The 16937-nt window shown below is 72.3% G+C and overlaps 3 protein-coding genes across 3 annotated transcripts in view; 1 reads left to right on the top strand and 2 right to left on the bottom strand.

The window, feature by feature from the left end:
* Positions 1 to 5: 5 nt before the first annotated feature.
* On the top strand, positions 6 to 6727 carry RBM28 (RNA binding motif protein 28; the record flags this gene model as incomplete). The annotated part of the gene is given in 13 exon segments (XM_074571960.1): positions 6 to 90; positions 194 to 267; positions 1486 to 1621; positions 1706 to 1770; positions 1918 to 1977; positions 1979 to 2038; positions 2040 to 2078; positions 3883 to 4017; positions 5568 to 5604; positions 5607 to 5641; positions 5778 to 6037; positions 6272 to 6366; positions 6505 to 6727. Coding segments are annotated over 13 exon segments (1209 nt in total), but the record flags the coding sequence as incomplete, so codon positions are not given.
* A 3469-nt stretch (positions 6728 to 10196) lies between these two features.
* On the bottom strand, positions 10197 to 12408 carry ATP6V1F (ATPase H+ transporting V1 subunit F). The gene is made up of 2 exons (XM_074571961.1): positions 12162 to 12408; positions 10197 to 10401 (listed from the first exon to the last, which is right to left on the bottom strand). Exons 1-2 carry the CDS (start codon positions 12353 to 12355, stop codon positions 10200 to 10202), a joined length of 396 nt encoding a protein of 131 aa, XP_074428062.1. The 5' UTR covers positions 12356 to 12408; the 3' UTR covers positions 10197 to 10199.
* A 1305-nt stretch (positions 12409 to 13713) lies between these two features.
* Positions 13714 to 16937, bottom strand: part of LOC141737286 (filamin-C-like) — a 44565-nt gene continuing 41341 nt past the window's right edge. The window contains exons 25-26 of the mRNA XM_074571962.1: positions 15888 to 16112; positions 13714 to 14013 (exon numbers count right to left, since the gene is read on the bottom strand). Of these exons, the coding sequence (XP_074428063.1) occupies positions 13826 to 14013; positions 15888 to 16112 (413 nt within the window). The 3' untranslated portion in view covers positions 13714 to 13825. The remainder of the gene's footprint in view (positions 14014 to 15887; positions 16113 to 16937) is intronic.

The raw sequence follows: 16937 nt of genomic DNA, 5'->3' as shown, positions 1-16937 counted from the left end.
AGGAGGAGGCGCTGGGGGAGCTGCTGCAGCGCTTCGGGGAGCTCAAGTACGTCCGCGTCGTGCTGCACCCCGACACCGAGCACTCCAAAGGTACCTGGGGGGGGTCGGGGGGGGGGGGGGGTCACATCCACATCCGCCCCCCCCCGCTCCATCCCCGTCCCCTCCCTGAGCCCCCGGTGGGCTGTGTCCCCAGGCTGTGCCTTCGCCCAGTTCCTCACGCAGGAGGGCGCCCGGGGATGCCTGCAGGCGGCACAGGAGGACAGCGAGGTGAGCTGGGGGGGGGGGGGCAAGGGACACCCCCCCCGGGGGCGTGGGGTGACAAGGGACCCCCTCAGGGATGGGGGGTGACAAGGGACCCCTCCTCCCGGGGAGATAAGGGACCCCTCCTGGGAGATAAGGGCCCCCCCCCCTGCAGCTGTGGGGTGGCAAGGGCTGTGTTGTGTCCGTGTCCCCCCCCCCCCCCGGGGTAATAAGGGACACACACACACACCACCCCCCCCCCCCGGGAGATAAGGGCCCCCCCCCGGGGGCGTGGGGTGACAAGGGACCCCCTCAGCGATGGGGGGTGACAAGGGACCCCTCCTCCCAGGGAGATAAGGGACCCCCCCCGGGGCTGTGGGGTGACAAGGGCTGCCCCCCCCCCCCCCCCCGGGGGAAATAAGGGACCCGCCCCTGGGGAGATAAGGGATTCCCCCCCCCGGGGAGATAAGGGACCCCTCCTGGGAGATAAGGGCCCCCCCCCGGGGGTGTGAGGTGACAAGGGAGCCCCCCCCCCTCTCCCCAGGGAGATAAGGGACCCCCCCGGGAGATAAGGGCCTCTCCCCGGGGGCGTGGGGTGACAAGGGCTTCCCCCCCCCCCCCGGGGAAATAAGAGACCCCTCCTGGGAGATAAGGGCCCCCCCCGGGGGTGTGAGGTGACAAGGGAGCCCCCCCCCCCCCCCCCCACCGCCCCCGCGGAGATAAGGGACCCCCTCAGGGACGTGGGGTGACAAGGGACACCCCCCCCCGCCCCCAGGAGACAAGGGACGCCCCCCTGGGGGTGTGAGGTGACAAGGGCCCCCCCCCATCCAGGTGCGTGGGGTGACAAGGGACCCCTTCCCCCGCCCCCGGGGGAAATAAGGGACCCCCCCCCCCCCCCGGGGGGTGCGGGGTGACAAGGGACCCTCCCGGAGGTGACAGGGGACCCTCCTGGAGTCATGGAACGACGAGGGACACCCCCCCCCCCGGGGGGGATACAGGGGACCCCCCTAGGCTTGAGGGACCCCTCTGGGGGGGTGTGGGGTGACAAGGGCCCCCCCCCGGCCCCTTCCCCGGGGTCCGCGGAGGCAGCACCAGCCGTTGCCGTCTCCGCTCTGGGGGACGCCACCAGGATCGTCCCCCTCTCCGGGCGGGGGGGGACAGGGGGGCTCTGTGTGTGTGTGTGTGTGTGTGTGTGTGTCCCCCGTCCATGACACCCCCCCCCCCCCCGTGCCCCCCCACCCCCAGGGCGGGGGGCTGCGCCTGGACGGGCGGCTGCTCCGCGTGGACCCGGCCGTCACCCGGGAGGAGGCGCGCAAACTCCGCGGCCGGAAGGCGAAAAAGCCCACGGGCACCCGAAATCTCTACCTGGCTCGCGAAGGCCGTGAGTACCGGCCCTGGAGCAGGGCTTGGGGGGGCGTGCAATGACCCCCCCCCACCTTGAAACCCTATTTCCCCCCCCGCGCAGTGATCCGGGCCGGAACGAAGGCTGCGGAGGGCGTAAGCGCCGCCGACATGGCCAAGAGAGCGCGGGTGAGTCTGGGGACGCCGGACGCTTTGGGGATGGTGTGTGCGTGTGTGTCCCCCCCCCAGCCCCAGCCCCAACACCCGGGGGGGGGGGTGTGGGTCACAGCCCCCCCCCGCCCACCACGGTCCCCCTGAGGGCCCAGTTTGTCCCAGTTTGAGGAGCTGAAGTACCAGAAGCTGCGGGACCACAACGTCTTCGTGTCCCGCACCCGCCCTCTGCCTCCACAACCTGCCCAAGGGCCTGGACGACGCGGGGCTGCGGCGCCTGCTGCGGCGCCTGCCGGGGGGGGGCACGGCCCCCCCGCATCAAGGAGGTGCCTGTGTCTGTGTCCCCCCCCCCTCAGTGTCACCCTCTGTCCCCAACCCCGGGGTGGGTTTGGGTTTGGGGGGGGCGGGGGGGGGAAGGGGTGTGCAGAGGGACTGGGTGGCCCCTCTGGGGGGGGGAATGGGGGGGGTGGGGGGGGCGGAGGAGGTGGGTGGTCCGTGTCCGTCCCCCCCCCAATGTGTGTGTCCCCCCCTCCCCAATGTGTGTGGCCCCCCCCCCCGTGCAATATGTATGGCCCCCCCCTCCCCCTGTCATCCCCCCCCCCGTGTCCCCCCCCACCCCGTGCTCTGTGTCCCTTCCTGGGGGGTGGGGGGTGCAGAGGAGGTGGGTGTCGTGTCCCCCCCCCCCCCCCCCGTGTGTGTGTGTCCCCCCCGCCCCCGTGTCCCTTAGCGGGGGGTGGCGGGGGGGTGCAGAGGGGGCTGGGTGTCCCCCCTGCATCCCCATGTCCCCCCCCCCCGCCCCGGTGTCCCTCTGTGTCCCCTCTGGGGTGGGTTTGGGGGGGCGGAGGGGGTGGGGGTGTCCCGGGGCTGGGGTGTCCCTGCCGTGGGGGTGTCCTGGGGCAGGTGGGTGACGTGGTCCCCCCTCTGTCCCCCGCCCCCGTCCCCCCCCGTTCCCCCTCTGCTCTGTGTCCCCCCCCCGTCCCCCCCCTGTCCCCCCCACCTGCTCTGTGTCCCCTCGGGGTTGGGTTTGGGGGGGCGGAGGGGGTGGGGGTGTCCCGGGGCTGGGGTGTCCCTGCCGTGGGGGTGTCCCGGGGCAGGTGGGTGACGTGTCCCCCCCTCCGTCCCCCCCACTCCGTCCCCCCCTCCCCACTCTGTGTCCCCCTCCCGTCCCCCTCCCCCGCTCTGTGTCCCCTCGGGGGTGGGTTTGGGGGGGCAGAGGGGGTGGGGGTGTCCCGGGGCTGGGGTGTCCCTGCTGCGGGGGTGTCCTGGGGCAGGCAGGTGACGTGTCCCCCCCTCTGTCCCCCCCCACGTGCCCCCCCCGTCCCCCCCCCCCCCGCTCTGTGTCCCCTCGGGGGTGGGTTTGGGGGGGCGGAGGGGGTGGGGGTGTCCCGGGGCTGGGGTGTCCCTGCTGTGGGGGTGTCCTGGGGCAGGCAGGTGATGTGTCCCCCCCCACGTCCCCCCCTCGTCCCCCACCCCGTCCCCCCCCCCCCCCACTCTGTGTCCCCCCTCCCTGCTCTGTGTCCCCTCAGGGTTGGGTTTGGGGGGGCGGAGGGGGTGGGGGTGTCCCGGCGCTGGGGTGTCCCTGCCGTGGGGGTGTCCCGGGGCAGGTGGGTGATGTGTCCCCCCCTCCGTCCCCCCTCCGTCCCCCCTCCCCACTCTGTGTCCCCCCTCCCGTCCCCCCCCCCCCCCCCCGCTCTGTGTCCCCTCGGGGGTGGGTTTGGGGGGGGTGGAGGGGGTGGGGGTGTCCCGGGGCTGGGGTGTCCCTGCTGTGGGGGTGTCCTGGGGCAGACAGGTGACGTGTCCCCCCCTCTGTCCCCCCCCACGTGCCCCCCCCCGCTCTGTGTCCCCTCGGGGGTGGGTTTGGGGGGGCGGAGGGGGTGGGGGTGTCCCGGGGCTGGGGTGTCCCTGCTGTGGGGGGTGTCCTGGGGCAGGTGGGTGACGTGTCCCCCCCTCTGTCCCCCCCCACGTGCCCCCCCCATCCCCCTCCCCGTCCCCCCCCCCCCAACTCTGTGTCCCCCCTCCCGTTCCCCCCCCCCCCCCCCCCGCTCTGTGTCCCCTCTGGGGTGGGTTTGGGGGGGCAGAGGGGGTGGGGGTGTCCCAGTGCCGGTGGGTGACGTGTGTCCCCCCCCCCAGTGCCGGGTGATGCGGGAGCTGCGGGGCCGGGGCCGGTCCCTGGGTTACGCCTTCGTGGAGTTCGGGGAGCACCAGCAGGCGCTGGCGGCCCTGCGCGCCCTCAACAACAACCCCCGCCTCTTCGGGGCCAGCAAGGTGGGGGGCGCGGGGGGGGGACGGGACACCCCCAGGGTCACTGTCATGGGGGGCTGGGACCCCCCCCGGAACCCGTCATGGGGGTATTGATGGGCTGGGACCCCCGAGGGTGGCTGTCATGGGGGGCTGCCCCCCCCCCCCCCCCCCCCAGAACCCATCCTGGGGGGCTGGGACCCCCCCCGGGCTGCTCCTGGGGGGGGGTTTGGGGTGCTGGGACCCCCCCCAGGGCTGCTCTGGGGGGTATTAGGGGGCTGGGACCCCCGAGGGTCGCTGTCGTGGGGGGCTGGGCCCCCCCCCAGAACCCATCCTGGGGTGCTGGGACCCCCCCAGGGCTCCTCAACAACAACCCCCCCCTCTTCGGAGCCAGCAAGGTGGGGGGGCGCGGGGGGGGACGGGACACCCCCAGGGTCACTGTCCGGGGGGGGGGGGGGGGGGGGCTGGGACACCCCCCCCCGGGGCCACTCTTTGGGGGTATTAGGGGTTTGAGACCCCCCCCAGGGCCACTTCTCGGGGGTATTAGGGGGCTGGGACCCCCCCGAGTCACTGTCATGGGGGGCTGGGACCCCCCCCCGGAACCCATCATGGGGGTATTGGGGGGGCTGGGACCCCCCCCAGGGCTGCTCTGGGGGGTATTGATGGGCTGGGACCCCCGAGGGTCGCTGTCGTGGGGGGCTGGGCCCCCCCCCAGAACCCATCCTGGGGTGCTGGGACCCCCCCAGGGCTCCTCAACAACAACCCCCCCCTCTTCGGAGCCAGCAAGGTGGGGGGCGCGGGGGGGGGGACGGGACACCCCCAGGGGCACTGTCCGGGGAGGGGGGGGGCTGGGACACCCCCCCGGGGCCACTCTTTGGGGGTATTAGGGGTTTGAGACCCCCCCCAGGGCCACTTCTGGGGGGTATTAGGGGGCTGGGACCCCCCAGAGTCACTGTCATGGGGGGCTGGGACCCCCCCAGAACCCGTCATGGGGGCTGGGACCCCCCCCCGGAACCCATCCTGGGGGGTATTGGGGGGGCTGGGACCCCCCCCGGAACCCATCCTGGGGGGTATTGGGGGGGCTGGGACCCCCCCCAGGGCGGCTCTGGGGGGTATTAGGAGGCTGGGACCCCGAGGGTCGCTGTCATGGGGGGCTGCCCCCCCCCCCGAACCCATCCTGGGGGGCTGGGACCCCCCCCGGGCTACTCCTGGGGGGGGTTTTGGGGTGCTGGGACCCCCCCAGGGCTCCTCAACAACAACCCCCCCTCTTTATGGCCAGCAGGGTGGGGGCATGGTGGGGGGGGGACACACACACCCGCAGGGTCACTGTCCTGGGGGGCTGGGACCCCCCCCAACCAGGGCCAATCCTTGGGGGTATTGGGGGGGGCTGGAGCCCCCCCCCCCCGTAGCCGCTCCTGGGGGTATTAGGGGTTTGAGACCCCCCCGGGGCTGCTCTGGGGGGTATTGGGGGGGGCTGGGACCCCCCCGGGGCTGCTCCTGGGAGGTATTGGGGGGGGGGGCCGGACCCCCTCCCCTGCTCTGGCCCCCCCCCCTCACTCCTTTCCCCCCCCCCCCAGCGCCCCATCGTGGAGTTCTCGCTGGAGGATCGGCGCACTGAAAGCTGAAGGAGCAGCGAGCCCAGCGCAGCCTGGTAGGACCCCCCCCACTGCCCCCCCTGCAACCCCAACCTTGTATGTGACCCCCCCCCGGGGGGGGGGGGTGTGTGTGTGTCTCTGTGACCCCCCCCCAGGCGCTAAATCCCCCCCCCAACCCCCGTTCCCGCACAGCTCAAGCTGAAACAGGCCGAGAAGGTGGCGCCGGCGCCCCCTAAAAAGCAAGAGGGAAGGAAGAACCCCCCCTCGGAGGGGGCCGGGGGGGCACGGGGAGCCCCGGGGGGGGTGGGGGGGGCACAGGCCCCCCCTTCCCCCCCGCCCTGTCCCCCCCCGCCCTCCGTCCCCTGGGCCGGTTTCCGCACGGAGCAGCGGGCGGACGGCAGCCTCCGGAGCAAGGTGCTGGCGCTGCCGTCGCATCGGGGACCCAAAATCAGGTATTGGCCGGGGGGGGGGGGGCACCCCCTCTGACCCCCCCCCTAACCCTGTGACACTCCCCCCCCATCCTGTGAGCCCCCCCCCGCCATCCCATACCCCTCCCCATGGGTGTTTTTGGTTCCCCCCCCCCCCCCCATGTCCCATCCCTGGGACGTGGGCTTTACCTGGCACCCATGCGTGGCCCCCCCCCCGCGAATTTCTGTGTGTCCCCCGTCCCGTCCCCCCCCTCAAAGGAAACGCGACAAGGGGAAGGTGAAGCCCCCCCCCGCCAAACAGCCCAAAGCCAAAACCCAGCGGCGGAAGGAGAAGCGCAAGGCGGCCCCCCCCCCAGGTAAGATTTGAGCTCCAATTCTTGGGGGGGGGGGCCTCCCCTTTCCTCTTGCCCCCCCCCCGCAAGATGGGGGGGGGGATGTCGGGGACACCCCCCCCACGCTGGCCCCCCTCCCCCGCCCCTTTCTGTGCCCGTAGGCCCGACGGCGGGGGGGGGCCGGGGGGGGCGAGGCCCGATTCAACGACCTGGTGGAACAGTACAAGAGGCGAATCCTGGGCAGCGACCCCCCCGCGCCCAAGAGGGGCAAATGGTTCGAGAGCTGAGACCCCCCCCTGAGACCCCCCCCCCCGGCACCCTGAGACCCCCCCCCGAGCACCCTGAGACCCCCCCCCCGGCACCCTGAGACACCCCCCCCCCCCCCCCCAACATGGGGGCCGGGCCCCTGGGGGGGGGCTCAGTGGCCTCAAATCCTATGGGGGGGGGTCGGGGGGGGGGGGGGGGTCGGGAGGGGGGTGTGTGTCAGGGTGCTGCCCCCCCCCCCCCCCATTTTGTAAAAAATATAAAATTATATTTTAATCAAAAGCTGTTGGGAGGGAGGGTCCTCAGCGTCACACACACACACCCCCCCCCCCCCCAAGGGCGTTGGGGTCCCGTGGGGCAGCCCCACGGCGGGTGGCCAGGGGTCAGCGGGGGATGTGGGGCTGGGGGGGGGGGGGGGGGGGCATGCACTGGGGACACTGGGATGGGGGGGGGGGTGGGGACAGGGGACATCGGGGGACATGGGGGGATGAGGACATGGGGGACAGGGGGGCACAGGGACATGGGGCTGGGGGGGGACAAGGCTGTGGGGCTGGGGGGGGGCATTGGGGACACTGGGACGGGGGGACTGGGGACACCAGAGGGACAGGCTGTGGGGCTGGGGACAGGGGGGGGGACATGGAGGGGGGACAGGGGCACAGGGACATGGGGCTGGGGGGGGACATTGGGGACACTGGGGACAGGGCCATGGGGGACACCAGGGGACAGGGGTGGTACCGGGGGGGGCGGGGGGCGGTGGGTGCCCCATAGCATGTCCCTGTCCCCCCTGTGCCCCATAGCGTGTCCCTGTCCCCACCCCCGTCCCCCATAGCATGTCCCTGTCCTCCAGTGCCCCATAGCGCGTCCCTGTCCCCACCCCCGTCCCCCATAGCGTGTCCCTGTCCTCCAGTGCCCCATAGCGTGTCCCTGTCCCCACCCCCGTCCCCCATAGCATGTCCCTGTCCTCCAGTGCCCCATAGCGCGTCCCTGTCCCCACCCCCGTCCCCCATAGCATGTCCCTGTCCTCCAGTGCCCCATAGCGTGTCCCTGTCCCCACCCCCGTCCCCCATAGCATGTCCCTGTCCTCCAGTGCCCCATAGCGTCTCCCTGTCCTCCTCCAGTGCCCCATAGCATGTCCCTTTCCCACCCCTGTGCCCCATAGCGTGCCCTTGTCCCCCTCCCGTGCCCCATAGCGTGTCCCTGTCCTTCCCTGTGGCCCATAGTGTGTCCCTTTCCCACCCCTGTGCCCCATAGCGTGTCCTTGTCCCCCTCCCCGTGCCCCATAGCGCGTCCCTGTCCCCCTCCCCGTGCCCCATAGCGCGTCCCTGTCCCCACCCCCGTGCCCCATAGCGTGTCCCTGTCCTCCTCCAGTGCCCCATAGCGTGTCCCTTTCCCACCCCTGTGCCCCATAGCGTGTCCCTGACCTTCCCTGTGCCCCATAGCGCGTCCCTGTCCCCACCCCGTGCCCCATAGCATGTCCCTGTCCCCCGTGCCCCATAGTGTGTCCTTGTCCCCACCCCCATCCCCCATAGCGTGTCCCTGTCCTCCTCCAGTGCCCCATAGCGTGTCCTTGTCCCCCTCCCGTGCCCCATAGCGTGTCCCTGTCCTCCAGTGCCCCATAGTGTGTCCCTGTCCTCCGTGCCCCATAGCGTGTCCTTGTCCCCCCTCCCGTGCCCCATAGCGTGTCCCTGTCCTCCTCCAGTGCCCCATAGCGTGTCCCTTTCCCACCCCTGTGCCCCATAGCGTGCCCTTGTCCCCCTCCCGTGCCCCATAGCGTGTCCCTGTCCTTCCCCGTGCCCCATAGCGTGTCCCTTTCCCACCCCCGTGCCCCATAGCGCGTCCTTGTCCCCCTCCCTGTGCCCCATAGCGCGTCCTTGTCCCCCTCCCCGTGCCCCATAGCGCGTCCCTGTCCTTCCCTGTGGCCCATAGCGCGTCCCTGTCCCCACCCCCATGCCCCATAGCATGTCCTTGTCCCCCCTGTGCCCCATAGCGCATCCCTGTCCCCACCCCCGTGCCCCATAGCGAGTCCTTGTCCCCACCCCCGTGCCGCATAGCGTGTCCTTGTCCCCCCCGTGCCCCATAGCGTGTCCTTGTCCCCCCTGTGCCCCATAGCGTGTCCCTGTCCCCCTCCCCGTGCCCCATAGCATGTCCCTGTCCCCCTCCCCGTGCCCTATAGTGCGTCCCTGTCCCCCCTGTGCCCCATAGCGTGTCCTTGTCCCCCTCCCTGTGCCTCATAGCGTGTCCCTGTCCCCCCCCTAGTGCCCCATAGCCTGTCCCTTTCCCACCCCTGTGCCCCATAGCGTGTCCCTGTCCCCCTCCCTGTGCCCATAGCATGTCCTTGTCCCCCCCCCAGCCCCATAGCGTCTCCCTGCCCGCCCCCCCCCCCCCCGCCCCCCATGGCGCCCCACAGAGCCGCGCAGGCGTTGAGCGGTGACAGCGCGTGTTGGGGACACTGTGGGGGGGGGGGGGAGGGGACACACGTGTGACATTCGGACACCCCGGGGGGGTGGGGGGGAACGGGAGAATGGGACAACAAACACCCCCCCCCCGCCCCTCCCCCACCCCAGGGTGCTGCCGGGGGGGGGGGGGGGGTTGTGTGTGTGTCACGGTCACAGTCACGAGCGCCGCGTGCCCGGCCGTGTCCCCGCGGTGTCACACCCCCCCCCCCCCCCGATGGCGGCGGGACGCGGCGCGGTGACGCTTCCCCTCCCGCTGTCACGGGACCCCCAGGCTGGGATTGGGACACCCCCCCCCCCCAGTGGCACCCTGAGGTGGGACATGGACCCTTGGGGTGGGACAGGGTCCCCTCACCGGCACCCGGGGGTGGGACGAGGGAGGACCCCCAAGGGTGGGGACGGGGACCCCCAAGGGGGGATGGAGACCCCCGGAGGCACCCTGGGGTGGGACGGGGACCCCCAGGGTGGGACAGGGGTCGCCCTGGGGTGGGATGGAGACCCCCGGAAGCACCCTGGGGTAGGTCATGGACCCCCAAGGGTGGGACGGGGACCCCCAAGGGGGGATGGAGACCCCCTGGAAGCACCCTGGGGTGGGATGGGGCCACCCTGGGGTGGATCATGGAGCCCCGGGGTGGGACAGGGGCCACCCTGGGGTGGGATGGGGACCCTCTAGGGTGGGATGGAGCCCCCCGGAGGCACCCTGGGGGTGGGTCACGGAGCCCTGGGGTGGGTGGGACGAGGACCCCCAAGGGGGGATGGAGACCCCTGGGGTGGATCATGGAGCCCTGGGGTGGGATGGAGACCCCCAGAAGCACCCTGGGGTAGGTCATGGACCCCCAAGGGTGGGACGGGGACCCCCAAGGGGGGATGGAGACCCCTGGGGTGGATCATGGAGCCCTGGGGTGGGATGGAGACCCCCAGAAACACCCTGGGGTAGGTCATGGACCCCCAAGGGTGGGACGGGGACCCCCAAGGGGGGATGGAGACCCCCGGAGGCACCCTGGGGTGGGATGGAGACCCCCGGGGTGGGACAGGGGCCACCCTGGGGTGGGATGGCAGCCCCCTGGGGTGGGTGGTGGAGCGCGGGGGTGGATGAGGACCCCCGGGGGGGAGGGGGGGGGGGCGGGGGGGGGGTCCCTAGCGCAGGTCGTCGGGGGTGAAGAGCCCGCGGGCGCGGCGCAGCACGGAGTCCTTGGCGGGGTCGTAGGGGTGCTCCTTGGAGGGGATCTCCAGCACCGCCGGCAGCGGGCGGCTGTGCGCCTCCACCGCGTGCCGGATCAGCTCCGCCAGCACCTGCGAGATCAGCACCACCCCGATGTCCTCCCGCGCCAGGAAGCTCCTGGGGGGGCACAAAAATACGGGGGGGGGTCAGACACCCCCCATGGGATCAGCCCTGGGCCCCCTCTGTGTCCCCCCGGCTCAGGAACCCCCTGGGAGGGGACACAAAAGGGTCACCCCGTGCCCATCGGCACCCCCCCGGTGTGTCCCCCCCCGCCCCGGCTCAGGAAACTCCGGGGGGGGGGGGGCAAAAATACAGGGGGGGGGTCAGACACCCCCCATGGGATCAGCCCTGGGCCCCCCCAGTGTCCTCCCGGCTCAGGAACCCCCTGGGAGGGGACACAAAAGCGGGGATGGGGATCATTTCTGCACCCCCCCGGTGTCCCCCCCGGGCCAGGAAACTCCTGGGGGGGGCAAAAATACAGGGGGGGGGTCAGACACCCCCTATGGGACTGTCTCTGGGCCCCCCCAGTGTCCCCCCAGCTCAGGAACCCCCTGGGAGGGGACACAAAAGGGTCACCCCGTGCCCATCGGCACCGCCCCGGTGTGTCCCCCCCCGCCCCGGCTCAGGAAACTCGGGGGGGGGGGGGGGGCAAAAATACAGGGGGGGGGTCAGACACCCCCCATGGGATCAGCCCTGGGCCCCCTCTGTGTCCCCCCAGCTCAGGAACCCCCTGGGAGGGGACACAAAAGGGTCACCCCGTGCCCATCGGCACCACCCCGGTGTGTCCCCCCCCGGGTCAGGAAAATCCTGGGGGGGGCACAAAAATACCGGGGGGGGGGGGACAGGGATCAGACACCCCCCCCATGGGACCGGCTCTGGGCCCCCCCAGTGTCCCCCCGGCTCAGGAACCCCCTGAGGTGGGGGGGTGTCAGACATGGGGAGGGGGCACACGGCCCCCCCGGGGGCCAGGGACACCCCCAGGGACACTCCCACCCCCCCCCCCCGGAGTCCTGACACCCCCAGGGCCCCCCCAAACACCACACCCCCCCCCCCCCCCGACATCTGGGACCCCTCAGACCCCCCCCAGGACTCCTGGGACCCCCGGGGCTCCCCCTTCCCTCCCCCCCCCCCAACCCGGGGTCCCCTGAGACCCACCCCCGGGACCCCCCCCATCTCCCAGCCCCCCCCCACCCCTTGAGCCCCCTCATCCCAGCCCCCCCAAAACCCCGAGACCCCCCCCCTCGCCGGGCCCCCCCCATTTCCCAGGGCCCCCCCATGCCCTGAGACCCCCCCCAAAACCCCGTCCCCCCCTTCTGCAGGACCCCCCCCATCTCCCAGGCCCCCCCGAACCCCCCCCATCCCCTGGTCCCCCCAAACCCCCGGGACCCCCCCCCCATCTCCCAGCCCCCCCCATACCCTGAGACACCCCCCCCCATCTCCCAGCCCCCCCATACCCTGAGACACCCCCCCCCCCCCCACCCCCGGCCTCCCCTTGCCCCCCCGGTGCCCCCCAAACCCCATGTCCCCCCAGTCCCCCCCCCGCCCCGGACCCCTCCCCTCATCCCTCGGTGTCCCCCCGACCCCCATCGTCTCCCCCCCCGTCTCCGGGACTCCCCCCCCGTCTCCCAGCCCCCCCCATACCCTGAAACCCCCCATATCCCCTGACCCCCCCCCCAACCCCCGGCACCCCCCCCCCTCCATCCCCTCCCTCCACCCCATCTCCCGGCCCCCCCATGCCCAGAGACACCCCCCCCCCCACCCCCGGGATCCCCCCCATCTCCCGGCCCCCCCCATTCCCTGAGACCCCCCCCCCAACCCTCTGACCCCCCTGACCCCAGCCCCCCCCCCCCCCCCGCCCCCACACCCGGAAGTCCTACCGGAAGGTCTCCTCGATCTCGGCCAGGCTGGTTTCCTTCTCCACCACCAGGAAGTTGGGCCGCCGGTGCTTGTCCAGCTCCCCCACGCCCCCCAGCAGGAACCCGGTCACCGTGTCCTCGTCCCCCATCACGGCGATCAGCTTCCCGCGCCCCGCCATGGCGGACACCGGCCCCGGCCCCACGGCACCGCGCATGCGCCGCCGCGCACGCCACGCCCCCTTCCCCGTCGCCACGCCCCTTCCACCCTCGCCACGCCCCCTTCCCCCCTCGCCACGCCCCCTTCCCCCCTCGCCACGCCCCCTTCCCCCACCGTCGTCAGGGCAACAGCGCTATCGCCCCCGCCCACTCCCCGCTGGACACGCCCCTCTCCCGCCGCCCAGCCAATCTGGCTCCGCCCTCCCGGCTATAGCCACGCCCCTTCGCCGTGGCCACGCCCCCCCGCTCTATCCCCGCCCACCGTTCGCCCCCGCCCCTGCCCGCGGCTCTGGCCACGCCCACCGGCCATGACCACGCCCACGCGGACAGTTCTGGCCCCGCCCCCACGGCTCTGGCCCCGCCCCATCGCCTTGGCCCGGCCAATCCCCGTAGTTCTGGCCACGCCCCTCCGCCGTGGCCACGCCCCCCCTCCCGCGCATGCGCCGTGCGCCGTGCCCTTGAGGGGACGCGGGGGGGATTCCCCCCCCCCCGTGGGAACCGGAGGACTGACTCCCCCCCCCCCCCCCCTTCCCCCCGGGGGGCAGAGACACCCCCCCCCCAAACGCAACCCCCCCCCCCCCGCTGTCCTGACCCCCCCGGACCCCGTGTCCTGACCCTGACCCCCTCCCCCAGATCCCCCCGGACCCCAGTGTCCTGCCATGGACCCCCCCCCCCCCAGCCCGGACCCCACATCTTGACCCCCAGACCCCCCCCAGCCCCCCCCAGCACCATCCCTGCACCCCGGTCTCCCACCCTGGACCCTTTTGGGACACCCCCCCCCCCCCCCCCCAGGCTCCCCCCCCCCCGGACCCAATGTCTGGCCATGGACCCCCCCAGGACCCCCCCAGCCCCCAATATCCCACCCCGGCCCCCCAGTTCCCCCACTCCCCCCCAGCGACCACAACCCCCTGAATCTCCCAGTGGGGGGGGGGCTAGTCCCCTTTGGGACCTCACCCCCCCCCAGGACCCCAATATCCCACTCCGCCCCCCCCACGACCCCCCCAGGCCCCGATGTCCTGCTCAGGGCCCCCCAGCCCCCCCCAGCGACCACAACCCCCTGAATCTCCCAGTGCTTTACTGGGGGGGGGGGCTAGTCCCCCTTTGGGACCCCCCCCCAGGACCCCAATATCCCACTCTGGCCCCCCCCAACCCCCCCCCCCAGGACCCCCCCAGCCCCCAATATTCCACCCCAGCCCCCCCCAGCGACCACAACCCCCTGAATCTCCCATTGGGGGGGGGGGTTAATCCCCCTTTGGGACCCCCCCCAGCACCCCAATATCCCACTCTGCCCCCCCCCCCAACCCCAGACACCCCCCCCCCCCCTCATCCCCCTTCCCCGCAGCGACCACGACCCCCCTGAATCTCTCCCAGTGCTTTATTGAGGGTCCCGCGCCCCCTTTGCCGGGGGGTGGGTTTTGGGTGCTTGTTTTGGGGAGTGGGGGGGTTTTAGGGGGGGGGGGGGGAAGGTGTCAGGGGACGGTGACGCGGAAGGGGCTGCCGGGGACGTTGTCGTCCCCCCAGCGCAGGATGAGGACATAGTCCCCCTTCTCCTTCACCGTGTAGGTGACGTTGTAGACCCGGTTGCCCACGTGCTTGACGTAAACCTCCTCGCAGGGGGTCTTGGGGCCGTGCACCCCCACCATCAGCATGTTGGTGCCTGGCGGGGGGGGGGGGGGGGGGGGGGGGTCCTCAGCCTGCCCTGAGCACCCCAGACCCCCCCCCCCCCCCCCCCCCAGTGACCCACGGCGTCTCCCACCGCACCTCGGACCCTCAACGAGATGCCACCTCCAGCCCCCTCGTGGCACCCAACGGACCCCATTTCCCCCCCCGACACCCAGACCTGAGACCCCCCCCCCCCTCCAGACCACCCCCCCCCACCTCCAGACCCCAGACCCCCCCCAGACCCCAGACCCACCCCCACCAGAGCCCCCCAGTGACCCACGGCGTCTCCCACCGCACCTCGGACCCTCAACGAGATGCCACCTCCAGCCCCCTCGTGGCACCCAACGGACCCCATTTCCCCCCCCACACCCAGACCTGAGACCCCCCCCCCCTCCAGACCACCCCCCCCCCCTCCAGACCCCAGACCCCCCCCCAGACCCCAGACCCACCCCCCCCAGAGCCCCCCAGTGACCCATGGCGTGTCCCACCGCACCTCGGACCCTCAACCAGACGCCACCTCCAGCCCCCTCGTGGCACCCAACGGACCCCCAGAACCGCCCCCCCCCCCCCCAGACCCCCCCCTCCCGCCGGACCCATTGTGGCACCCACCAGATCTGAGACACCCCCCCCCCCCCCACCAGACCCCAGACCATGGACCCCCCCGGTTTCCCCCCCCCCAGTGACCCATCACGTCTCCCACCAGACCCCCTGGTTGACCCATCACCTCCCATCCAAGACCCCCTCCAAGACCCCCCCCCCCAGGACCCCTGGGACCCTCCAAGGCCCCCCCAGGACCCCCCGAGACCCATCAAGAACCCCCCGCTGACCCATCACCTCCCTCCCAAGACCCCCCAAGACCTTCCAAGACCCCCAAGACCCCCTGGTTGACCCATCACCTCCCTTCCAAAACCCCCCAAGACCCTTCAGGACCCCTCCCGAGATCCCCCAGGACCCCCCAAAACCCCCCGGTTGACCCATCACTTCTCTTCCAAGACCCCCCAAGACCCTTCAGGACCTCCCCCCAAGACCCCCCAAAACCCCCCCGGTTGACCCATCACCTCCCTTCCAATACCCCCCAAGAACCCCCAGGACTCCCCGAGACCCCCCAGGACCTCCCAGAACTCCCTGGTTGACCCATCACTCCTCTTCCAAGACCCACAAGACCCTTCAGGACCCCCGGAGACCCCCCAGAACCCCCTGGTTGACCCATCACTTCCCTTCCAAGATCCTCCAAGAACGCCCAGGACCCCCCTGAGACCCCCCAGGACCCCCCAAAACCCCCCGGGTGACCCATCACTTCCCTTCCAAGACCCACAAGACCCTTCAGGACCCCCTGAGACCCCCCAGAACCCCCCGGTTGACCCATCACTTCCCTTCCAAGACCCACAAGACCCTTCAGGACCCCCTGAGACCCCCCAGAACCCCCCGGTTGACCCATCACTTCCCTTCCAAGACCCACAAGACCCTTCAGGACCCTCCGAGACCCCCCCAGAACCCCCTGGTTGACCCATCACTTCCCTTCCAAGACCCTCCAAGAACGCCCAGGACCCCCCTGAGACCCCCCAGGACCCCCCAAAACCCCCCAGTTGACCCATCACTTCCCTTCCAAGACCCACAAGACCCTTCAGGACCCTCCGAGACCCCCCAGAACCCCCCGGTTGACCCATCACTTCTCTTCCAAGACCCCCCAAGAACCCCCAGGACCCTCCGAGACCCCCCAGGACTCCCCAGAACCCCCTGGTTGACCCATCACTTCCCTTCCAAGACCCCCAAGACCCCCCAGGACCCTCCGAGACCCCCCAGAACCCCCCGGTTGACCCATCACTTCCCTTCCAAGACCCCCCCATCGTCCCCCCCCCCGCCACGCACCGGCCTTGCTGCAGTCGACGGTGAAGTGGTTCTTCTGGCCCAGGAAGGCGGTGGCCAGTCCCGGTCCCCGGGCCACCACCTTCCCCGCGTCCGAGGAGAACTTGGGGAGCCCCCCGAAAGCGGGGGGGCCCCGCGCCCCCGCCGCCGCCGCCCCCCCCCGCGTCACCGTCTCCACCAGCACCGACGACGTCTCGTGCAGGCTGTGTCCCCCCGACAGGCGGGGGCCTGGGGACACGGGGACACCCTCAGACCCCACCACGGGGGCACCCCCGGCCTGCGGCACCGCTCGGGGGACACCCCCCCCCGCCCCGCCACTGGGGACCCCCGACGTGTCACCCTGGGGGTCCTCCATCACGTCACCCCGGGGACCCCCCCCTCCCAGTCCTGTCACCCTGGGGACCCCCTGTCACAGCACCCTGGGGACCTCCCCAGCACGTCACCTTGGGGGTCCTCCTTCATGTCACCCCGGGGACCCCCTGTCACAGCACCCTGGGGGTCCCCAGTCATGTCACCCCAGGGGACTCATGTCCCACCACCCTGGGGACCCTCAGTCGTGTCACCCTGGGGACCCCCTGTCACACGGCCCTGGGGAACCCCTCGTCTTGTCACCTCGGGGGTCCTCCGTCGTGTCACCCAAGGGACCTTCTGTCCCACCACCCTGGGGACCCCCTGATGTGCCATCTTGGGGGGGTCCTCCATCGTGTCACCCTGGGGACCCCCTGTCCCACCACCCTGGGGATCCCCTTGTCCTGTCACCTTGGGGGTCCTCCATCGTGTCACCCCAGGGACTCATATCCCACCAGCCCGGGGGTCCCCAATCATGTCACCTTGGGGACCCCCCCCCCGTCACAGCACCCTGGGGGCTCCCCAGCAGCTCACCTTGGGGGTCCTCCATCATGTCACCCCGGGGACCCTCTATCCCACCACCCTGGGGACCCCCCCCAGTGTGTCACCCTGGTGGTCCTCCATCGTGTCACCCCAGGGACTCATATCCCACCACCTTGGGGACCCCCAACCACGTCACCCCGGAGAAACCCCCGTATGTCACCT

Source organism: Larus michahellis, unplaced genomic scaffold (genome assembly GCF_964199755.1).
Source record: "Larus michahellis unplaced genomic scaffold, bLarMic1.1 SCAFFOLD_399, whole genome shotgun sequence".
NCBI lineage: Eukaryota > Metazoa > Chordata > Aves > Charadriiformes > Laridae > Larus > Larus michahellis.
Note: the sequence above shows the minus strand (reverse complement) of the source record. Positions and strands in the feature narration are given on the sequence as shown.

Bases quoted from the DNA above. Each gene is read 5' to 3' on its own strand.
- ATP6V1F (XM_074571961.1), bottom strand. From the start codon at position 12,355: ATGCGCGGTGCCGTGGGGCCGGGGCCGGTGTCCGCCATGGCGGGGCGC. The intron at 10,402-12,161 runs GTAGGACTTCCG...GTGCCCCCCCAG, and splicing joins GAGATCGAGGAGACCTTCCG to GAGCTTCCTGGCGCGGGAGG.